The sequence below is a fragment of the Aquarana catesbeiana genome, linkage group LG03, assembly GCF_042186555.1.
Source record: "Aquarana catesbeiana isolate 2022-GZ linkage group LG03, ASM4218655v1, whole genome shotgun sequence".
Taxonomy (NCBI): domain Eukaryota; kingdom Metazoa; phylum Chordata; class Amphibia; order Anura; family Ranidae; genus Aquarana; species Aquarana catesbeiana.
In genome coordinates this window covers 587,684,286-587,707,990 of record NC_133326.1, presented here as the reverse complement: position 1 = coordinate 587,707,990, position 23,705 = coordinate 587,684,286, and the positions used below count along the sequence as shown (strand labels likewise).

General features: G+C 42.6%; 1 protein-coding gene across 1 annotated transcript in view; it reads right to left on the bottom strand.

Annotated features, from left to right (window-relative positions):
• The window catches only part of RASSF2 (Ras association domain family member 2), an 89,834-nt gene that overhangs the window by 14,928 nt on the left and 51,201 nt on the right, over positions 1–23,705 (bottom strand). The window contains exons 6-8 of the mRNA XM_073622044.1: positions 12,884–13,047; positions 12,377–12,478; positions 9,010–9,061 (exon numbers count right to left, since the gene is read on the bottom strand). Of these exons, the coding sequence (XP_073478145.1) occupies positions 9,010–9,061; positions 12,377–12,478; positions 12,884–13,047 (318 nt within the window). The remainder of the gene's footprint in view (positions 1–9,009; positions 9,062–12,376; positions 12,479–12,883; positions 13,048–23,705) is intronic.

The following is a 23,705-nucleotide window of genomic DNA, read 5'->3' as shown; positions in this document are numbered from 1 at the left end:
TCCACTGTCGCTAAGTTGATTCGGCAAGTGATAGTTCAAACTTATCATTTAAGGGGTAAGATTCCCCCATTTCAAGTTAAGGCACATTCTACCAGGTCGGTTAGTGCTTCTTGGGTAGTGCGTCATCAGGCCTTCACGGCTCAGATCTGTAAAGGCCGCAACTTGGTCTTCAGTGCATACATTCACAAAAATGTTATCAGGTGGATGTAAGGAGGTATGAGGATATTGCCTTCGGGTGCAATGTGCTGCAAGCAGCAGTATAGATCCTCAAGTCTGGGTGTACCCTGCGGGTTGTTTCTCCCACCCCTCAAGTGGCATAGCTATGGGACGTCCCATTAATTACTTAAGGCTTTGTGTCCCATGATGTATGATAAAGAAAATTGGATTTTTATTACAGCTTACCTGTAAAATCCTTTTCTTGGACTACATCATGGGACACAGAGGTCCCTCCCCTCTTTTTTGGGATTTAAGTATATTGCTTTGCTACAAAAACTGATGTGCTCCTGGAAGGAGGAGGGGTTATATAGGGAGTAAACTTCCTTTGATTGGGTTTACCAGTGTCAACACCTGAAGGTGGCCTATAACCCATTAAGTAATTACTTAAAACTCTATGTCCCACGATGTACTCCAAGAAAATTATTTTACAGGTAAGATGTAATAAAAATCCTATTTTTCTTCCCCATACAACTCAATGTAAATGCATATGCAGCTTGACAACTCAGAAGCAGCTTAAAGCATCTCTTTAAAAAGGCAAATAAAGTCAATTTAAGCACAAACCAAAAAGATCTAAGCCCAATCGCTAAAATCTCATGAGCTTTGGCATGTTAATTACATTTTAAAAGTTGCTTTTAATGCATTTTAAAATCTGCCACTTTCATTAAAACACAAGTTTTGTGATCCTGTCATAAAAGGACTATGCTCAGGTACTTCCTGTTGTGGGGTGAAAGCGGTTTCTCAAATTTGTACCTGTGTTGTCCTCTTTTAACAAGCTCCCCAGTTAGAGACTGCAAGTGCTATGTGAATGCACATTGTCCAGGCATGATCCACTGTTCTTACTATCAGGAAGTCAGATCAGAGCAATGATGTGCTGCTAACATTAGAGAAAGTATCTGTAGACAGGAACTGGCTAAAATAGGCCGAAGGAGTTTAGCAGCAATAAGATGCAGCAAAGGATGAAAAAAAAGTTTAAACAGTATTTCAAGATAATAAACACAAATGTTTATGATGGCCAGTGCTTTAGCAAGTAAATGTCATCCAGTTAGGGTTTAGAACTACTTAAAGGTGGCCACACTAGGATCTAAATTTGTGAAACAAACACAAATGACCAGAGGCGTAGCTTGAAGCTTATTGGTCTTGATGCAAAAGTTGACTTGGGGGGGGGGGCCCACTACCACCCCCTACTTCCACTGCACGCTTATCCACGGGCCCTGAATTACCTACACAGGGTGACATGGCTATCGCTTTCCCTAGCAACACAGTGTAAAGGAAGGGTAGGCAACCTTTGAGAGGTGGAGATCTACCTGAACACGACGAAAGATCAAAGATCAGAGGGTTTGGCGTCCTTTTTTTCTTTTTTTTTCCCTTTTTAATTAAATAAGCTTAAAGTCATATGAATCGGTGCATGGTCAGAGAGGGCTATATAGTCAATCTGGGAGGAGGATACAAGAGGTAGATCTTTATGCTGAATCATAAAGCAGTCAATCCTAGAGTATGTCTGATGTACATGTGAGAAGTAGGTGTAATCCCTATCATCAGGATGCATAATTCTCCATGGGTCGACCAAACACATGTTCAACAGCTCAAGTTTTTTAAGGTAGGAAAAAGAGATGTGATGCCCCTCTTGAAACATCGAATAAGGGCTCTTGTGCAAAACTGAAATCCCCCCTAGCAAAAAAACACCCTCACGGAATTCTAATATAAAAGGTACTAAAGACCTTAAAAAGGCCAGATGATCTGAATTCGGGAAATACACCAGGGTCACAATAATATTTCCAATTTTCCCTTTCAAAAGCAGATATCGACCTAGCGGATCTACCGTTCCTCCACAAAGGTCTATGGGACTGACCTGGCAATTAAAATACTTACTCCTTTAGATTTTGACAAGGGAGAGGGTGCATCATATACCGTGGGAAAGTCGCGATTATACAGCCTTGGAATCGCTTGCTGCTTAAAGTGTGTCTCCTGCAAGAACACTACCTGGCTATGCGACTTTCTAAGATCATAAAGAAGTCTGGAACTTTTCTCTGGTGTAGCTAGGCCACGAACATTGAAAGAAGTAAATTTGACCCCATGTTAAAATGAAGCAAGATTCAGTCCCCCCCACACGGGTCATAATGCCTAACGAAAAAAAAAAACCAAGGGGAAGGAGGAAATAAAATAGACTCAGCAAAAAAAGAGAGATTAAGAAAGGAATAATAAAAAAGTAGAAACAACCACCACAAAAAAAAAAAAAAAAAAAAAAAAAAAAAAGAAGAAGAAGAAAAAAAAAATGTATTTAAAGAAGAAAAGAATATCCAAAAAGTGTTAAGTAGTTAATAAAAGGACCCACTTTAAGAATAACAGCAAAAATTGCTAATACGCTCTCCAGTCCTACACTGGAAAAATGAGCGCTAACCTACAAGGGGGTATAGTCAGAGAAAACCAGGAGGGTCCTCCCCTCCTCCCCCCGACCCCCACCACTCTAATTATTTTACACATTGAGTTTGCAGTTCTACTTATTTTAAACAATACATAATATTATTATCAAGAAACATACAGTTGTACAAAACCATACACATATAGCGCGGGTTTTATCACCTACTCCTACCTAAATTCGGGAAGGAAGAAAAATTACCTTTGATTCATCTTCTTCCTAACCCCCTTTTAAACTATCTTCTCCCCTCTATACTAGGGGTATTCTATCAAATTCCACTTTTACCCCCCAAGACACCCCAACCAACCCCCCTCCCATACTCTCACAGGTGCTGAGATCAACCCTATGGACAAAACCGCAGGCAAAACTGCTGCCTACCTCTTCCGAACCCAAGATCAAATTCTACCTATAGAGTAATTGTAATTAGCAAATGATATATCTGGGGGGCAAGGGGGGGGGGGGGGGAGAAACAAAAAGGAAGGTGGGAGGGGAGAGGAGAAGTGCTAAATTTAAAAATGTGTAACTAAAGACCAAACACCAAATTCGGGTTTGTTCCGGTTTCCTTCCATCCATATGCACTTATTGCTAATTGTTCATATAATACAGGCACATGAGAACAAAACTTTCTGTCCATAGGTCCCATACCTCAGTAAGAACCCCAGTCCAGGAATATCAAAAAACTACCAGTGTTTCTGAATTCCCTTGATTAAGGAGTTTCTTACAAAAAAAAAAAATTCTGTTGTTACCCGTTAATGTAACCGTTCTGCAACTGATGATATTCATCTTGAGTATAGTGAAATTTTGACAGTTTCTTAGACATTAATCATAACTCACGTGACCCATCTGCCTATGATGTTCAAGATCTTCCTCTGGGTCTTTGTACTTGAACAGGCTGGTTGTTCTGAATAGGGGCCTGGCCCAACCAGCCCGTCGATCTAGGGATATTTTGAAGCCAATTGCGCACTTGTACTGGTTCTGCTCCCAAAAAAGTGTAGAAGGCTGTAAGGTCCGCCGGGGAACGTAGAATAAAAGACGCTGCGCTTTCCGGAATGTGACAGTTAGTGGGTAACCCCATCTATAAGTACAATCATGGCGCTTTGCTAGATCCAATATTGGTCGTAGTATGGCTCGCCTTTGCAAAGTGGCTCTTGAAATGTCTGGGAGGATCTTCACCGACCTTCCCTCAATCTCTGCATCTCCATGTTCCCATGCTTTACAGAGAATAATCTCCTTCTGTTGGTAGTGATGTAACCTGCAGAGGACATCTCGGGGCCTGTCCAGGTCATAAGATCTGGGTCCAGGGATTCTATGCACCCTATCCAGTTCCAGGGAGGGCGGTGGGGTCTTCAGTACCTTATATGAAAGAGAGCTATCACCGTTGCTTCCAATCCCTCTGGTCCTATAGTCTCCGGGATACCCCGCAGGTGCAAATTATTGCGACGACTACGGTCTTCCAATTCCTCCAAATGGAGTTGCATATTGCTAGCTGTAGCCTCCTGTGACGACTGAGAGAGTTCTAATGCCCCGTACACACGGTCGGATTTTCCGATAGAAAATGTCCGATCGGAGCGTGTTGTCGGAAATTCCGACCGTGTGTGGGCTCCATCGGACATTTTCCAGCGGATTTTCCGACACACAAAGTTGGAGAGCAGGAGATAAAATTTTCCGACAACAAAATCCGTTGTCGGAAATTCCGATCGTGTGTACACAAATCCGACGGACAAAGTGCCACGCATGCTCAGAATAAATAAAGAGATGAAAGCTATTGGCCACTGCCCCGTTTATAGTCCCGTCGTACGTGTTTTACGTCACCGCGTTTAGAACGATCGGATTTTCCGACAACTTTGTGTGACCGTGTGTATGCAAGACAAGTTTGAGCCAACATCCGTCGGAAAAAATCCTAGGATTTTGTTGTTGGAATGTCCGAACAAAGTCCGACCGTGTGTACGGGGCATAAGGCTAACACTTTGGTCTCCAGAGAAGAAACAGAGGCCTCCCCAGCTTCCACCCGCCCGGTAAAGGATTGTATCTCCGCTCTTACCTCCTGGATGTCCCTGCTGTGAGCTTCCTCTATGCGGGTAATCAGGGCTTCTATGTCCGCTCTCGTAGGGAGGGCTTGCAGCAGAGACCCAAGTTCTTCATCCAGTCTGCTCTGTTGTTGTGCGGGACTCACTACATCTGCCTGGGAGGCTGCCGCCATCTCCGGGAGCGGAGCAGAAGCCTGAGAGGGGACGCATAGCCCTGGTGCTGCTGAAACTGCTCTGTCGCCCATAACAGTTACTCGTGGAGCCGCCATTGTGTCTTCCGGCATCGGATGCTGTGGTTCACGGAGGAACCTTCAGATTCTGCTCTGTGGCATCGCAGGTCTGCTCCCCCTGGTGGCTGATCTGGTTCTACATTTTCTGTGTATTGTCATACCGTCTTCCCATGTCAGACAGTCGGCTTGCAAGTGGTAGCAGTCTGGGGGAAGGCAGAAGCTTCACAGATGCATGTCCTCCCCTTTTTTTCTTTTTTTAAAGAAATAACTAGTAAGGTTAAACTAAATGGTAAGAAAAACTTCAAAAAATATATAAAAAAAAAAAAAAAAAAAAAAAAAAAAAAAAAGATAAATATAGTGTACCTTAAAAGTGGAAACGGTCAGTCAGTAGAGCAGTGGATGGTGTGTGGACAGTGTCAATAGAGCCGTAGACAGTGTCAATAGAGCCGTGGACAATGTCAGAGGAGCAGTGGACAGTGTCAGTAGGGTAGATGTTAGTATCAGTAGAGCAGTCGACAGTGTCAGAGCAGTGGACAGTGTCAGTAGAGCAGTGGACAGTGTCCGTAGGGTAGATGTTAGTATCAGTAGAGCAGTAGATAGTGTCAGTAGAGCAGTGGACAGTGTCAGTAGGATAGATGTTAATGTCAATAGAGCAGTATAGAGTGTCAGTACGGTAGATGTTGATGTAGCGATGGTGGACTAGGATTGTAATATTGTGTGCTTTCCCCATCATTCCTCACCTATAGTTGTATCCCTTTAATGCTGGGCGCGAGTGAGACTGTCATATCTGTGAGCCCAAACCAATGGATTGTGGGACTAGTAGTCTCTGACCAGCGATTCCATTGCATAACTATACATCGAGACTACACATCCCAGGGATCCTTGCTACCACTCAAGGGGACTTCTGGGAGAGACTATAAAGGAGACAGCAGATCCACCACACGCTCTCTTCTTACTGGGCCTTGTGTGATGCACACCTCTCCGTGATGGGGAGAGAGCAGTTGCAGCCTACCACGCGGTGTTCAAGTGATTCCAGCCCAGCCTCGGAAGGCCTAACTCGGCTTGCTGTTTGTCAGACATCTACACAGCACCGACTCAGCAGCTCGACACCACGTTCATCCACCTTTTGCCCACCTTCTGCAACCTTTCCCTGGTTACTTTATTGGAACACTGTGTACAGACACCTTTACCTTGGGAAAAAAAAAACTTTACTGCCCTTGAACACTGTACATAGACACCTCTACCTACAACCATTTCAAGTAGTACCATTAGTCTGTTTAAGCCAGTCCATCTGTTAATACTTCACTGTGCCTTATTGGATATAATCTAATGGAGCTCCAACTGCCGGTGAAGACTATCAGTCCTGCACCTCAGACATTGCTGTTACTATTTAAAGGGCCCTACACTATCCTTATTCTGTCTGATCTCTCATTAGGATTTAAAAATTGAATAGGCTGGCCTGGGGTTCCCCTTAAGAGTATGACTTCCTGCATTAAACACTTAATCCCTTATTGTCCTACAGGTCAAGCTTCAGGTGGTATTCCATTGTACATATATGTGTGTTGTATTCTCATACTGTTAAACTGTTCTTAAGCTGTCTTTGGGGAATTCCTCTACCGAGTCTGGGCTGTTATTCAGAACTCTGTTGATCTATTGCCCTCTTTTGTAAATTAACACTACCTTGCTTACTCCAGTAAAAGCTGAGATAATATAAGCATATTGACTTGTGTGACATGTCATTTAAAAGGTGCTTGTGGAAAGATGTTTGAACCCAGAGTGTCAGCTGGGTTGGAAGGTTCACAGGGTCATGGTGATGCAGATGAGCAGGTAAATCCAAGCAGCCCTCATGGGGGAGTGCTACATTAGTGTCAGTAGATTATTGGACGGTGTCAATAGGGTAGATGTTAGTGTCAGTAGTCTCCCGTTGATGTGGGGTGGGGTTGGGTGGGAGGGTGCCATTATGCTGCACATCGATGCCACACACACACGGTGTCACTTTTGTGGTGTGGCTGCATTGCCGGTTCCTCCTTCCATCAACAGGCTCCACGAGGGGAATTTGGCGTTTACTGCTGGGCGGCCATGCCGTCTAGGTGGTGATGCCGATCCCCCTCCCTTGAACGTGGGTGATGTTGCGATGTGCTGTGGCTGCGCCCTTATAAGCTCATCTCTGGGCGGCCCAGTGTCCTTGTTTGGCTCTCTCTTGTATCACGCAACCCCTGGATCATGTATTCATAAAGTATGAGGTAACAACTTTGTTTTTTTACACTTGCTCATGGCCTTTGTCTGTAATCTTCCATTTGGTTTATCTAGCCCCATTGTTGGCTCAACACTTTACTCACTAGTTCCCTACCTCATTCACTTTATTGTTCATATGTTTCCCATTTCACCTGTGGCACTATTAGTATACCTGCACCCTTCCTTATCTCATATTAGCATTGGGGTACACTATGTACCATGGTAATTGTATCACTTACTAAATTTTCACAGAAGCCACTGAGAGATTGTTTTTCCCAACACTCCTGAGTCCAGGAAGACCCAGACAATTTGGATGCCTGCCCCTGATGGTGCCTTAGGTTTGGGTTGTGGTCAAGGAACACATTTCCACAGTTCCGTGAATGATGTCCCCAGTGGGCTCCCAACTCCTTGCAATGCACCTCCAACACACAGCTATATTGTTTGTAAGTAACTTAATAGGGCTCGGTCCAGTGTGATTTCTTGTAGTTTCTCCCTGATGGGTTATGGTCCTTATGAAAATCCTTGTATTATATTTCAGATCACGCGCTTGCTCCTGAAGAGTGGCAATTACCCAGCCACGAAAATGCTTCAAGCTAACTAGAAGCCGTGCTCCCATCTTATATTCATTTATGCCATATTGATTTTGATATCATGTGGTTCTAGGATCTTTATGCAATGCATTATGGGGTTCTATTCCATTGCAGTCTATGTGGAGGAGTTAGTCTGGAGACTATACACAATTAAATTATTTATTATGATCATGTACTCTTGTCTATTACCTTGTTTATCGATTTTTATGTATCCTCCAATATGGTTGGACATATGAATCATACTACGGAATTTGCCATTACCATGTATTATATTTTTTACCATGTTACAGATTTCATAAATTAATAAATATATGTCTTTATACAACCATTGCACTTTTTTGCAGCTACGTGCCCCCCCATTCTTTTGGCTCTGAACCAATGACAAACCTACTGTAAAGCTGGGTATACACAGTAGAATATTAAATGAAAATTCATACAAAATTCTTGGAAATCGTTCTAAAAAATTCTAACGATATTAGAATATCATTTAAAGGTAGTTTAAGATTTTGTTTGCTTTTAACATTACTTTTTAGAATGAATGGAGTTTACCAAATGAAAACCACATACTCTGTTAGAAATTCGTACATTTATCTCGCTCCTTAGAATGTTCTCGTTACTGTTGTTGAAAAGAAACACCCCACTAAGGATTTTAAAAAATGAACAGATATTCTTACAACAAAAAATGTCAAAACTACTGTATCAGTGTTCTTATTTTAGGCTTTTTCCCTCTGTCTTCAGCTGGCGATCTGGCCAGTAACACACTTCTTGTACTAGAGTGCCCCCACTCTGGATGAAGGCGCACATGCGACACATTTGGACAGCAGTATGGTTAGTCTGAGGGGGGGGGGGGGGGGGGACATTCTGCTGGAGAACTTTTTCTTTTTAAAAACAACAGACTTGCTGGTTGGATCAGCAGGTAAAAATAGAAGAAAGCCTAAAAGAAATCTAATGCAGCCATCACATCTAAGAAATGGTAAGCTTCAATATAATGAATGCTTGCTTTTGGGTTCAATACTGCTTTAAAGAGGTTATTGAAAATACTTATGTAATAATCTGTTTTTCCATTGTACACGTATAGAACCATGATGGTCCACATTTTAATTTGTTATCATTGGGGAGCTATAAATGTAACCATGTAATCAGTGTGCTGACTCTGCACAATCAGAGATCCCAGCATTAGGATAGCATATAGAAACAGTTGTGTCTTCAGTTTCCCTGCAGTACTGTAATAAAAAAATTTTTAAAAAAATAATACACAGAACCTTTGAATAGCATCCATTATTGTAATCTCTCACCTCCACTTGTATGCACCATATATAGGGAGAACTCTGCAGATGAATTCTCAATCTGAAAATAAATTGCCACACAATTAAGTTGTTTTTGCTATTAAAATATTTATATCAGAATAAAACAGCATTGTAAAGTTTTAATATTTATGCTGCACTTGATTTGCCTACGTTCACTATACAGTAGTTGGTTTTTAAAATGGGGTTAAAGTGTATCTACAGGAAAAAAAACAAGAATCTGCCATTGAAATAATTAACTCTCACTAGTTCTTTCTTCGTTTCATTCATGGTCTCTTTTTTTCTGCTCTACTTAATTATCGATCCTGTTCAGTATTTCGGCTCTAAGTTATAGTCCCTCTAAGGGGTGAAACCATTGTATCATGGCAGTAGAAAATGATGCAGCATTGTCACCTTCCCCTTCAGAGCATCTTAAAAGGACTATAAAGCAAATTAGGCATGCCAGCTCCTCCCTCTGGTATCTCTTGGTTGTCACAATGAAGAAAGTTCCTGGACATGCCTACAGCGGTTGGTAAGGTTGAATAAAGACACCAGTCCATCCAGTTGGTAGGTGTGCGTGTTCATAATAATTTCCTGTATCCCTGTATACTGTATTCACTAAGATACCCGTCCAAGAGTTTAAAAAAAAAAAAAAAACTATCAATACTTCTCACTGACACCACAGATTGTGGAAACAAATTCCACATCCTTACCGCCCTGATGGTGAAAAACCCTCTACACAGTTTAAAGGTTAAACCACTTCTCCTCCAATTTCATTGAGTCGCCCCATATCTTCTTACACTCCCTGAGACTGAATATTCCCTATACCGGAATCACTATAGAGGTATTTGTATATTGCTATCATATCACCTCTAATTACATCTCTTCTCCTGGGAGAGAACAACAAAAATTGAGAATGACACAAATATTAACTTTCACAAAGTCTGCTGCCTCAGTTTTTATGAAGGTATTTTGCATTTACTCCAGAATGTTATGAAAAGTAAATCAGATGAATTACAATTAATTGCAAAGTCCCTCTTTGCCATTAAATTGAACTTAATCCCATAAAAAAACATTTCCGCTGCATTTGTGAAAAATTCTTTAGGGCGCCCAAAAAAAGTCCAGCAAGGGCCAGGACCGTCTCCTACAGTTGATTCAGCTGTGGGATTGGGGTACCATCAGAGCAGAGCTTGCTCAGGAATGGCAGCAGACAGGTGTGAGTGCGTCTGCACGACACTGAGAAGAAGACTTTTGGAGGACAGTCTGGTGTCAAAAATGGCAGAATAAAAGTCACTTCTCTCCAGGAAAAACATGGGGGACAGGACTGATATTCTGCCAAAAGGTACAGGGATTGGGCTGCTGAAAACTGGGGTAAAGTAATTTTCTCTGATGAATCCCCTTTCCGATTGTTTGGGGCATCCGGAAAAAAACCTTGCCTGGAGAAAAGGTGAGCGCTACCATCAGTCCTGTGTCATGCCAACAGTAAAAGATCCTTAGACCATTCTTTTTGTGGGGGTTGCTTCTCACAATTTTGCCTAAGAACATAGCCATGAATATAGAATGGTACAAAAACATCCTCCGAGAGCAACTTCTCCCAATCATCCAAGAACAGTTTGGTGATGAACAGTGCCTTTTCCAGCATGATGAAGCACCTTGCCATAAGACAAAAGTGATAACTAAGTGGCTTGGGGTACAAGGCATCAAAATTTTGGGTCCATGGCCAGGAAACTCCCCAGACCTTAATCCCATTTAGAACTTGTAGTCAATCCTCAAGAGGCGGTTGAACACCCCCCCCCCCCCCCCCCCGAAATTCTGAAAACTCCAAGCATTGATTATGCAAGAATGGGCTGCCATCATGATGACACTTATGAAATGTTTGTAATTATACTTCAGTATACCATAGTAACATCTAACAAAAAGATATCACACCACTGAAGCAGAAGATTTTGTGAAGGTTAATATTTGTGTCATTCTCAAAATTTTTGGCCATGGCTGTAGTCGTTCCTCGTAACTGAGGTCCTCCAGTCCCTTATTAACATTGTTGCCCTTCTCTGGACTGTCTAAAGTGGCAGGATTATTGTTTTATCTCTGGAGTATATTCCCTTTTTATGAATGCTAATATTCTGCTAGCTTTGCTTGCTGCAGCTTGGCATTGCATGCCATTTCTGAGTCTGATCTACTAGGACCCCCAGATCCTTTTCTATCCTGGATTCCCCCAGAGGTTCTCCTGTAAAGTTATTAAACCTTGCTGTAAAGTTATTACCCTACTTAGCTTTGTATCGTCCGCAAACACTGAGATTGAGCTATTTATACCAACCTCTATATAATTTATGAAAATATTAAAACAGAATAATGATAGAAATACTTTAAAGAAAGCCTTTGAGATTAAGAAAATTCAGACTCCTGATCTGAATAGGTTTCCTGTGCAATGGCTCATATCAGCCAACCAGTATTCAATCAGATGAAGTCCGACCAGAACAAGATGAATTCTGATTGGTTGGTCTGGGTTATTGCAATGGAGAATTAGCATTTTAGTCTTTACGCAATAAAGAGCTTTAATTTTTAGAAGGAACCTGTCGGGACAGAAACATGGGAGCTATCACTGCTGATTTGTTTGTGAAGGTGAAAACCTCAGGGCCTGTTAGCTTCAGCCTTCCTTCACTTTCTAGACTAAGTATTTGCAAAACAGGTGCTGGGGCAATAACCCAGGGAGTTCATTCTGTTCTGGTTTGATACCAGCAGAGTAAATTCCTATTGGTTGTTATGGTTTCCTGTACTTCTGAATAAGAGCTCTCTATTGGAAAAGGAAAAGGGCATTTGTTCATGTGTTTTCAACAATGCTTGCTTATATTTAATCATCACTGTAAAAAGGTGTATAAAAAGCGTGTGTACCACAATGGGCTGAATACTTCTATACAAAAAACTAAAATCAAAATTACGTGTGATTTTTAAATTTTAAAATCAATGTTCTTGTTGCTCCTTATGTGACTAACTGGCAGTGATGCGGCAGACACCTTGTACCTTACAGCACAGTCCTGCTTGTGGTTCCTTTATTGAACTCCATTAAAATAAGGCAATATAAAGTATACATTATATTACTCAAGAGGTTACTATGAGAACATTTAGCAGCTTTTATTGGGATGCAAAGACTGCGTTAATGTTGCGTAATCAGTATTCCTCAGCACATAGGTGTGTGCATTATGTAATCTTTAAAAAATCTGACTGTAATTATATACATACAGTAAAAGACTGCTTTATGTGCCATCTGTGGTTGCTGTATTGTGTCTAGGGCTGGAAATTGTCAGGAAATCATGTCAAAAACTCCCCTGGATGGAATAATTACTCTTGCTGTGCGATAATGGCAGATGGCAGCTCTCACCTTAAATTTGTTGAGCAGCAGTTTCAGGACCTGTGGCGTGGACATGGTGCTGTTTATCCTCACATTGGTGACAGAGCCATATGCTGGTGTGAATACAGATGTCTACAGAATGAAATATCCTAAAGTTAATTTAATTATTTAAAGCAGTTATTCATATAGTGCCGTCAAATTATGCAGGGCTTTACATATATATTGCACATTCACATCAGCCCCTGCTCTAAAAGAGCTTAAATGCTAAGGTCCCTGCCTTACTTGCAAGCATACACATACTCAGACCAATTTAGACAGGAGCCAGTTAACCTACTAGCAGGCCTTTGGAGTACAAGAGGAAACCAAAATACCTGAAGAAAACCTACACAAGCACAGGGGGAAAATGCTAACTCCATGTAGGTAGTGTAGTGGTTGGTATTCATATCGATGACCCCAGTGCTGCAAGTTAATCACTATAATCAAAGACAAGCTCAATATACTGTATATGCAATGGATCATAAAGTAATCACACAACACCTTGTGGTTGTAGAAGTGTCCATTAATAGAGAACCGGTGGCGTTTGATTCGTCTCTGCTCCCCTGGGGTTCGCAAGTTTCCCCTTCTTCGTACCCCAACATCACTGCGTGTGCGCATAAGCTGTGGGGTATCCTCCTGGGAGGGTTTTTCCACTTCTTCGCTTTCTGAAAATCAAGCACATGTGGGCTACTTCAGTAAGGTAATACAGAACACCTATGATTTTTAGAGATCAATAGCCAACTACTTAGAAACCATCTCTTAACTGGTGCATCTACACTGCACAGTGAATTCTCTGTGAAGCATTATGCTAAAAGGTAACTGCACTGTGCACATCCCAATTGATCTTTTCTAGCGTATTCACCCTGCCCTAAGCATGAGTAAATTTAGGGTTTCTTGGCTGTAATCAGTTCAAGTTGAGCCTGAGTGTTCTGCATTCATTTGGTCGCCCCTAAGCCCAGTGTTATTGTTTGCCTTTGCCTGCTGCTGTGGTGTCCCTGGCATTAGATCCCAAGGCTACAATAATGCTGGCTTATGAATATGTGTTTCCCCTAGTCAACCACTATGAGGTTTATTGTCAAAGGTGCAGGTTGGGAGAGGACATAAATATTTGATTGTGACCTTATGAAGCTCTTCCCCACCTGCTCACTCCATGGGGAGGGTGTATGTTGGATATCTAATCCTCCTAGGCTTCCTGCCTAGAGAGGGCAACCATGTGCTCTGGAGACTAGACCAGAGATTGGGGTCTAGGTGCACACTACCCTGGTGGATGTGGTCTTCCAAGGGGGTGTGAAACTGTGCCTAAACATGGAACACCATGAAGGAAATTTGGTGGGGATTAGCTCTTACCCAAGAGCTCATTGACACTTCACATACTCTACAGCCAATAGCTTAAACCCACAGGATGCCAAGCTGGTTTAAAGATTCTTTACCTGTGGAGGCTGGGAGTATTTCTTTTTTTTTGTTTAACAAGTAGAGTTTTTGTGTCCTCTGGGGTGCCCTGTGCCCTAATCCTTTCTTCCTCAAAAGTGGCTGAATAAGTTCAGGTAAAAGATCAATGCATAAGTGCAGGTAAAAGGTCAACACTGGTCAATTGTTCACCACTAGGGGGGTTAGTAAGTACTATGGGGCAATTATGGAGCTACTGTTTAAAGCTGAAATTTGGCTTAACATTCCCTACAGCTTAAGGCCCCTTTCACACTTATAAGACTTCAAAGTCGCGCGATTTTGCTGCGATTTGGTACAACTTTGCCACAACTTTGGCATTAATCATTCTCAGCTTGTGCTTACAAAGTAGTGCTGAAATCATGTCTATATTATTCAGGTACCATTTGTATGCTACTTGAGGGTTTAACATTGAGGTCTATGGACATCAACTCACATGGCAGTTGGACCAAAGTAGTGCAGGGACTACTTTGAAGTCGGCACGACTTAAAGTCGTGCCAAATATGAATGGTAGTCATTGAAAATCATGGAGAATGACTTGTCATACGATTTTGCAGTGCAAAATCGTGGGACAAGTCGTATAAGTGTGAAAGGGGCCTTAGTCGCATCACTTTTCTTAAAAAAAAAAAAAAAAAAAAAAAAAGATTACTTTTTTTGAATGGAGCAAGAGAGTGAGTTATAACAAATGTGTGATGTTTTTTCTTTTGTTTTGTTTTTTTGCGATCAGTACCATTGGGGAGACTACCTTTTACCTCTATTACAATTTTGGAGACAACCCAAAATGTGTGTTTTTACTTTTGGTGAAAACAGTAACAGGACAAATAGAGAGGGTGAATCTCCCTAATAGTGACACCAACAGTATTACATGTAGCAAGGTTCCGGAACCCAAAGGCCTAATTATGACCTCCAGAATCAGGGATAGCTGACATCAGTCTTTGTGGAGTGGGTTACAAGGCATGGTGGGTGTGATGCTAGATGGAGTGATGGGCGCCAGACACTTTTTGAATGCAAGAGAGATTTATTGTCTCTTCACAGAACTGTGGGAGAGCAGGTTAGGGTCAGGACACCCTTAAATAGATGCAATGATAATTGGCAGACTCCGAGACTTCTATAGGTAGACCGCTATACAGATGAAGGCCTCCGGTCAGATACCACTTCTGTATTAGATAGGAACACAGTCTCCTATGGCAACAAATCTTGTAACAGTCACTAACAGTAGTTGTACTTAACTATTGGCAATATAGAATAGTTCTTCTGTTACACTACAGTCTCTCACTGTAGACTTTTACTCACTGAGCTCCCAGTCTCTCACTAGACTTCCAGATTCAATAGCCACTGAATCTCCAGAGCTCTTCCACGTCCATAACTCGGTATCTTTGTCAAGCTTCACCCCCACTTCCCTGCTGGGTCCCTGGCTTGGCACTCACTGATGCTCCTCAAGCATCACCTCTGCTGTCCCGCTGGGTCCCTGACTTGGCACTTGCTGAAGTTTTCCCACGTCTTCACCGTCCCTGGATGTGAGAAGACTGCTCTGGTACTGGCTCCAGCTTACTCACAGTGGTCTCTGGTAACAAGGTGGATGGTTCCTTAGTGGCGACAGCTTCCCCTCTACCTCAGACCACAACTGGTTCCCCGTCCGGCTGAACCGCTACTCTTGGTTGGACTCCAATCCTGCAGTCCCAACCCTGTGCTGCTTCTCCTGGTTCTGGATAGGCCCTCAGACAGCCTAGCAGCCAGATGTCCCCGGGAAAGGTCTAAGGATTCCGGCCTAGAAGCCCGGGGCAGCATAATACACGTCCACCCAGACAGCTGTCCAGGTGGCACAGAACCATGATCACCTGACTCCACCCAAATAAATAGGCTCTCCCAGCAGACCAAGGGGTTAAAGAAACCCCCGCCAATTGGCTGAGACACCCCATCCATTCATAACCTGACCTTGCTAAGTCCTTGTCTATCCAATGTCACCAACATAATGCCACCTAGCAACAGAAAAGAGAAGCTGCAGCAAGTCCAGAACTAGAGAGGAAAGTTTCATACCAGCACTTCACAGTTTTCAGGAGACTTGAGAAAATGCTGTAACCCTCCTTCATGCTAAAGCCAAATTCCAGTTTATCAGCTCAATACACAGAACAACTGAGGATAAATCAGTCCACTCTCTCTCCACTCATTGTTTGACTGACCGTTCAACGGCAGAGCCTCACTGATTTCTAATGTTGGCCCTCCTGCTTCTAATCTGATTCATGTGGTTTTCAGGAAGCTGTTGCAAAGACTACTAAGCCACATTTGAAAATACATTTATCATACCTTCATTAATTTAGATCATGATATTTTCACAGGACCAGTTATTAAACCATTTTAACCTTTAGGTGCACTGGGGGTGATTACCAAGTTCACCCACATGAAAAAGCTATTATACTGGAGTCCTACTGTCTATGTTGAATTCTTCTGATATTTTTCATTGTGTAAAATGTAAAAAAGGTAGATGGGCAACTATCCAAGCAGGAACTAAATGGACAGATAAAAAAAAAAAAAAAAAGGCCCATAGGTAAGGCATGAATATTTACTAATTTACTAACAACTGAAATATTCGTTTTTGGTGACGTTCTAAGCCAATCACCTAGTACAAGTATGCAGATTAGGAGTACTGACCACACTCTGACTTTCCTGATTAGCATGCTTGTTTCATAGTATTGAAGCTGAGGACAATCAGGCTAGTCTTTTTAAAAAAGAGGTCTGTACTGGAAGCCTCTCTAAGTCTTCCACTTTTAAGTAAACTTCTTATCCTGCGGTTTACTCTGCCACGGTGTAATAAGAAGCAGAGACCAGAGGAGGGCACTGCTGCCTAGGTATCAGCTTCCATGTATGTGTAGCTCTGCTGCCATTCAGAATACAGGTTTGCCATAAACACAGCATCCAGTAGACAATGCAGAGCCTGTGGCAGAATAATTGCCTGAATTATTAAGGTGGCCAGGCTGTGACCAGCTGATACCATGAATAATTCATGGGGACAGCCCGACAGATCTGGGTGAGCTTCCAAGGAACATGTAATCTCTCCAGTGCTCCTGCCTTGTGACATGCAATGCTCCAATATAATAACATATGGAACATGAGTCCTAAACACTAACATAGGCATATGTACTGAATGTCTGTAACTTTGTCAGCATGGCTCTGCCAACTTGTGCAATGGCTTGATGCATCTCAACCTAATTTAGGGCACGCATGAACCACTCAAGGTTAATTTCCCAGCAGAGGGCAGACAGGTTGGAGCACATTGCATAGCTCCCAAGCAGTCATGTTAAAGACAGTTGACCGTGCGTACTCAGTGTGTTTGTGGCAAGAACACCCAGGGGTACTGGAAGGTTTCCCCCTTGTTTCCCCAAAAATAAGGCCTACCTGAAAATAAGACCTGCTGTGATATTCGGGGAGGGCTACAATATAAGCCCTACCCCAAAAATAAGCCCTAGATTAAAGTGGTTGTAAACTGCTAGAATCCTCTCTATTATAATATTATATAATGTAAACTGTGTGTGTTTCTGTAATCTAATCTACAGTCAAATACCTTCGGTACAGCGCCGAGCAGCGCTCAGCTGATCTCTTCGCCTGCTTGTCAGCAAGGGATCTTGGCCCTCCCTCCCTCTGCAATGCTCGGATTACGGTGGGCTATGGAAGTGCCGAGCGGCGCTCAGCTGATCTCCTCTTCTCCTGCCTGTCAGCGGGTGATCTTAGCCTCCCTCCCTCTGCAATGCTCTGATCATGGAAGAGAGCTCAGGCGGGCTATGGAAGCGCCGATCGGCGATATAAGAAGGTATTTGACACAATAGATTACAGAAACACACACCTTTTTTCATTAGATACTACTATAATAGAGAGGATTCTAGCAGTTTACAACCACTTTTACTTCACTTTACACTGGGGATTCCTGCCAGGCAAGGAAAAGGAGAGGGGGAGAGAAGACAGCATTTTAAATGGCAAGCCCTACCCCAAAAATAAGCTCTACTGTGTTTTTGGTTGCCAAAATATATATAAGACCTGGGCTTATTTTCGGGGAAACACAGTATTTGCCATGACAGAGTCATCATTATAATTTATAGAAAACATCTGCTCTCAGGCAACACAAGACTGGCAGTAACCGTATAAGAGAACCCACCATCAGTGACCAACACCAAGTTGTAAAATTCTAGTGGGTATGCATACCATCGAGGTGTTTGTCTGGGGACAGGAACCAAACCAAACACACATTATCAAGATTGAACTTCTGCACAGAAGTTACAGTTGCTGGCGATTTGTTTTCTTCTCATGAAATTGAGGCCTCCTGTGTGCCATTGTTTATTTCTGGAAGAACTCTTACCCGAATATGGCCATCCTTGGACAGATTTCTCATCACTTCCTCACTTGGTGTTGGAAGAAAGTGAAACTTTCCCAGCAGGAAGGACAGCAGTTAAAACATACTGTAGGTTATGACCCTTTCCTACTCTATTCAAAAATCCATTCTGGATTGAGTTACACGAAGGCATGTATTTATAAAAAATTGACAAAGCACGTCATCCTGTGAAACTACATGTACATCCGTTCGGGGCAAACGCTAGCAACATCAAATGTTTTGAAGCTATTTTCACTACAGAATTAGATATTCTGTATTCATAAAAAAAGTGACAGGAAGACTGAGTCTGTGCCCTTGCTCAAAGAACTGCACATGCATGAAAAGCTGTCCACAAAACTGTGCACATAATCAGGACTGTAATGGCATCCACACGTGCGCATACTCATGCACATTTTAATTGATTTTGGGGCCCAGTATCTATTTAAAGTGTAGCAAGGTCTTGGATCCCCTTTGGTCTAAGGAGAACTTCCAGAGTTAGAGACAGCTGACATCCTTCTGTGTAGAGGGGGGTTACAAGGCATAGTGGGTGTAATGCAAGGTAGATTCATGGGCACCAGACACTTCTTGAATGCAAAGAAATTTTTTTTTCTCTTGAACAGAACTGTGGGAGAGAGGGTTTAGGGTCAGGACACCCTTAAGTGGTTGCAATGGTAATTAGACTCCGACTTCTATAGGTAGACAGCCATGCAGAGAAAAGCACCCAGCCAGATACCCCATCTGCATGTGTAGGAGTGCTGTCTCCTATGGCAACAGTCTTATAACAGTTTCTAACACAAGTTGTAACGAACTCCTTTACTTCCTCTACAATCACTTCTTGTAGATCTTCACTCCACTGAGCTACCAGACTCTCTCACTAGACTTGCTGATCCACTGCCACTGGATCTCCTGAGCTCTTCCAACCTTCTCACTGAGTATCTTCCTCAAGCAGGACCCTAGCTTGGCACTCGCAGATACTCCTCAAGCTTCACCTCCGCTGGCTGAGTCCCTGGCTTGACACCTGCTGAAGTTTCCCAATTCTTCACCGTCCCCCGGTTGGTGAGAATACTGCTCTAGTACTTGCTTCAGCTACTCACAATGGTCCCTGGTAATAAGGTGATTGGTCCCTTAGTGGTGATTCCCCTCTACCTCCCCCCATGACAGGTTCTCCGGCCAGCAGAACCGTCACTTCTGGTTGGACTGCAAGCCGCAATCCCAACCCTACGCTGCTCTCTTGCTTCTGGATAGGCCCTCAGACAGCCTAGCAGTCAGATGTCCCTGGGATAGGCCTCAGGCTTTGGCACTAGCATCCCGGGGCAATATAACACACGTCCACCCAGACAGCTGTCCAGGTGGCACAGAACCCCGATCATCTGACCTCACCCAAATAAATAGACTCTCCCAGCAGGCCAAGGACCCAAGAAGATCCCTTCCCATTGGCTGAGAAACCCTATCTATTCCTAATCTGTCCTTGCAATTCCCTGGTCTTATCTAATGTCACCAGATACCCAGCCATTTAGTGACAGAAGTGAGAAGTGCAGCAATTCCACAATTAGGGTGGAATCAATTGCTCTCCTATCAACTGGTCAAGGCAAGTATACATGGCAGGTAAATTTACTAGCCTAACCATCAGGGTGCTACAAAAGGACTGCAAGACTCAAGAGCATTCTGGGGGGGTATCAAATCCTGTGTCCAGTGAGCAGACCCTGCTTGCCCAGCGACATACCTGGTTTTGCCTTCCGACTACACCTGATCTTGATCCCTCCGGTACCGAACCTCTGGCTTGCTTACTCACTCTCCACCTTGCTCATCTTCTGCCTGTGTGATACTTACCTCGGACTGGCTCGAGTTTACACTCTCTTCTAACAAATCTGTACCTCTGCTGCCTGTCTGACCACGTTCCAGCATCTTGCTTCTGCAAGCCCTGTGATGACATCCAGCACAAGTTCCTGTTCTTCAGCTTCACAAGATCCATTTCTACTGCTGGGCAGGAGTTACTACAGACACCCATGCCAGTCTGTGTCCTGTCCTACCCGGTCATCAATCTCCGTTGAACGGACAGGACAGAAGGGGAGAGCCCTTGCATCTGTTCTGCCTCTACTAGGTACGCGACAAATAGAATGAATCAGGAAAATACGCATTAAGGCCACTAGATGGAGCTTATAATAGTAAATAAGTATTTATTCCCTATGATCATCTGCTTCATTTACTGGCCATAATGCAACAATTTCCTGGTTCAGGCTATTCTGTATGAATTAATAACATTCAACCTGAAGAAAAATATACATACAGTTTCACAGGAGGAATAGTTCTGCAATGGTTTTATAAAATACACACCCTTAGTGTCACTGGAAAATAATCAGGGAGTGTTCTGTGATAATCAGCAGATGATGATTCACACTGACTGAGGGAATGAAATTGTGCGAGTTCAGCTGAAATCACACAATTTCATTCCTGCATGTCAGTCTCGATTTCGGGGGCGATTTCAGAGACATCTGTGTGGATTTCTGCACAGATGTCAATGGAAATCGCCAAAAGTAGTAAAGCACCGATTCGGATGCTGCCATTGCCGGCAATTGCTGCCAATTTGGCATGCGATTTGAAATGTCAAATCGCATCAATGTGAACCAGGGCTCAGACGTTAGAACAACCCGATCAATTCATAAGAGACCATCAGACAAGATAAGAGTAGATAAATAATTACAGTCTGTTCCATAGTAACATCTTGTAACACATAATAGGGTCGGGTCACTAAACTGTAGGCTCATTTCACTAAGGCTACTTTAACACTGAGGCGGTTTTCAGGCATTTTAGCGCTAGAAATAACCTCTGAAAAGCACCTGGAAAGCGCCTAAAAACTGTCTCCCATTCATTGCAGTGTATCTTTTCACACTGAGCGGTGCCCTTGCGGGACATTTTTGAAAAGTCCTGCAAGCAGCATCTTGGGGCGGTTTGGGAGTGCTGTAAATACCTTCCCATTGCAATGAATTGGCAGCGCGATTTGAAAGTGCCACAAAACTGGACTCTTTACCTTTTCTACGCAATAAAAATCATATTTTTTTTTTTTACTTAAAGCGGTTCTTCACCCTGAAAACAAAACAAAAAAAATAAAATAAAATGAGCAGCTACAAATAAGTAAGCTGCGCTGCGATTTGTGAATGGCCTGCAGCTTTCTTGGACCTGTCATGAGGTCCCACAAGGCTGCGAGGGAAGGAGGGGGGGGGGCGGATAGTCCACTCGGATCGCCATGGCAGTGGGAGCGAGTTACCTGTCAAACCCAGGTATTCAGCCCTCCCTCCCAAAAAAAAACAAAAAAAAAAAACAAAAAAAAAAAAACTGCCAATACTTCAAGTGGAGGAGGAGGGGAGGAGGCAGACAAGTGGAACTTCCCTTTTTGAGTGAAGTTGCGCTTTAACTTATTTTCAGTAATGAGAGCCAGAGAGAACTAAAAACAGATCTCTTGTTTGCTGAAAATAACTTCAAATAAACACATACATTATAGATTAGTTTATTGGGACTTTTTTTTTCTTCCTCTGAAATTGTGCACTGACTCAGACACCTTTCTGAATGAACAAACAGGAAAAAAAAAAAAAAAAGGCAGAAACTGGGATTGATTTTGTAACAACAAGCTCCCACACAGCTTGGCATATATGAAGTTTTAGAGTTACTGTTAACCACTTCAGCACCGGAAGGATTTACCCCCTCCTGACCAGAGCACTTTTTGCGATTCTGCACTGCGTCGCTTTAACTGACAATTGCGCGGTCGTGCGACGTTACACCAAAACAAAATTCGTCCTTTTTTTCCCCACAAATTGAGCTTTCTTTTGGTGGTATTTGATCACCTCTGTGGTTTTTATTTTTTGCGCTATAAACAAAAAAAGAGCGACAATATTGAAAAAAAAGCAATATTTTCTACTTTTTGCTATAATAAATATCCCCCCCAAAAAAAATATATATATATATAAAAAAAAATTCTTCCTCAGTTTAGGCCAATATGTATTCTACATATTTTTGAAAAAAAAAAAAAAAATCACAATAAGCGTATATTGATTGGTTTGTGCGTCTACAAAATAGGGGATAGATTTATGGCATTTTTGTTATTAATTTTTTTTATTAGTAATGGTGGCAATCTGCGAATTTTATCGTGACTGTGACATTATGGTGGACACATCGGACACTTTTGACACTATTTTCGGACCATTGTCATTTATACAGCGATCAGTGCTATAAAAATGCACCGGTTACTGTGTAAATGACACTGGCAGGGAAAGGGGTTAAACACTGGGGGGGGGGGTGATTAAGGGGTTAAGCGTGTCCTAGGCAGTGATTCTAACTGTGGGGGGGATTGTCTCACTAGAACATGACAGAGATCACTGCTCCCAATCACTGGGAGCAGTAGATCTCGGTCACGTTGCTAGGCAGAAAAGGGAAATGCTTGGTTTACAAAGGCATCTACCCGTTCTGCCGTTCCATGACATGATCGCGTGCCCTCGGCGGACATAGAATCTGCGGGACCCCCGGGCACACTCACGGAGTACGTGGCGGACGCACGCACCCACTATGAGGCGATTTAAAGGGGACGTACCTCTACGCCCATTTGCCCAGTCAATGTCGTGCGCTGGTCAGCAAGGGGTTAAAGATGCAGATTTGGGGCTGTCACCCTGACCTTCACAGGTTAAAAAACAAAATGTAATATATTGCAGCTCAGGATTGCAGCTTGGATGTGGTAGCTGCATTAGTTTTCCATTTTGTTTTTTCCCTTTATTTTCACCTGCCTGTAACACTTCCTGACCAAAAGTGACACCATTCACATACTGCACCCTATTCATAGAGGAGCAATGTTGTCACCCTAGGCAACTCTCCTGATTTGGACAACAAACACCTCAACCTCTCCACATCTCCATAACATAGATGAGTTGGTGTTCTCTAGTTAACAGAGAACAGCTGGCAAAGCTGATAACATTGTATAAGATAGGAGTTCAGTCCAAAGGAAGTTACAAGGACATTCAATTTCCTGGTAAAATCAACATGTGTTTTTTGTACTTGCAGAAAATGTATTTAGTCTGAAAAAAGAAAGCCAATGCAGATCACACCTCTAAGGCCCAGTTCACATTGGAGCGATTTGACAGGTAAAATTGCACGAAAAGTCGCATCCTATTGCCGGCAATCTCACTGTTCTAACCGATGCGCTGCCGACTTTGTGGTACCACATCAATTTGAAAAAGTAGAAAAAGAAAAGTAGTACATGCGCTACTTTTAGCGATTTCAGGTGTGACTTGAATAGACATCTGTGCATAAAGCTGCAAATGAAGTTGCATGATTTCAAAGCCCTATGTGTGAATGGGGGCTAAAAGGACAAAGCTGCAATATAGTACTTTTTATTCTGAGGTTTTAGATCATATAGATTTGATGTCCAACTTCTCACATAATTTTCTAATTTGAGGGATCTTTTTATTTCCAGCCTAAAAATTATTAAAAAACCCAATTCTGGGATTAAAAGTTCGAATTTTGAGGGCTCTTCTG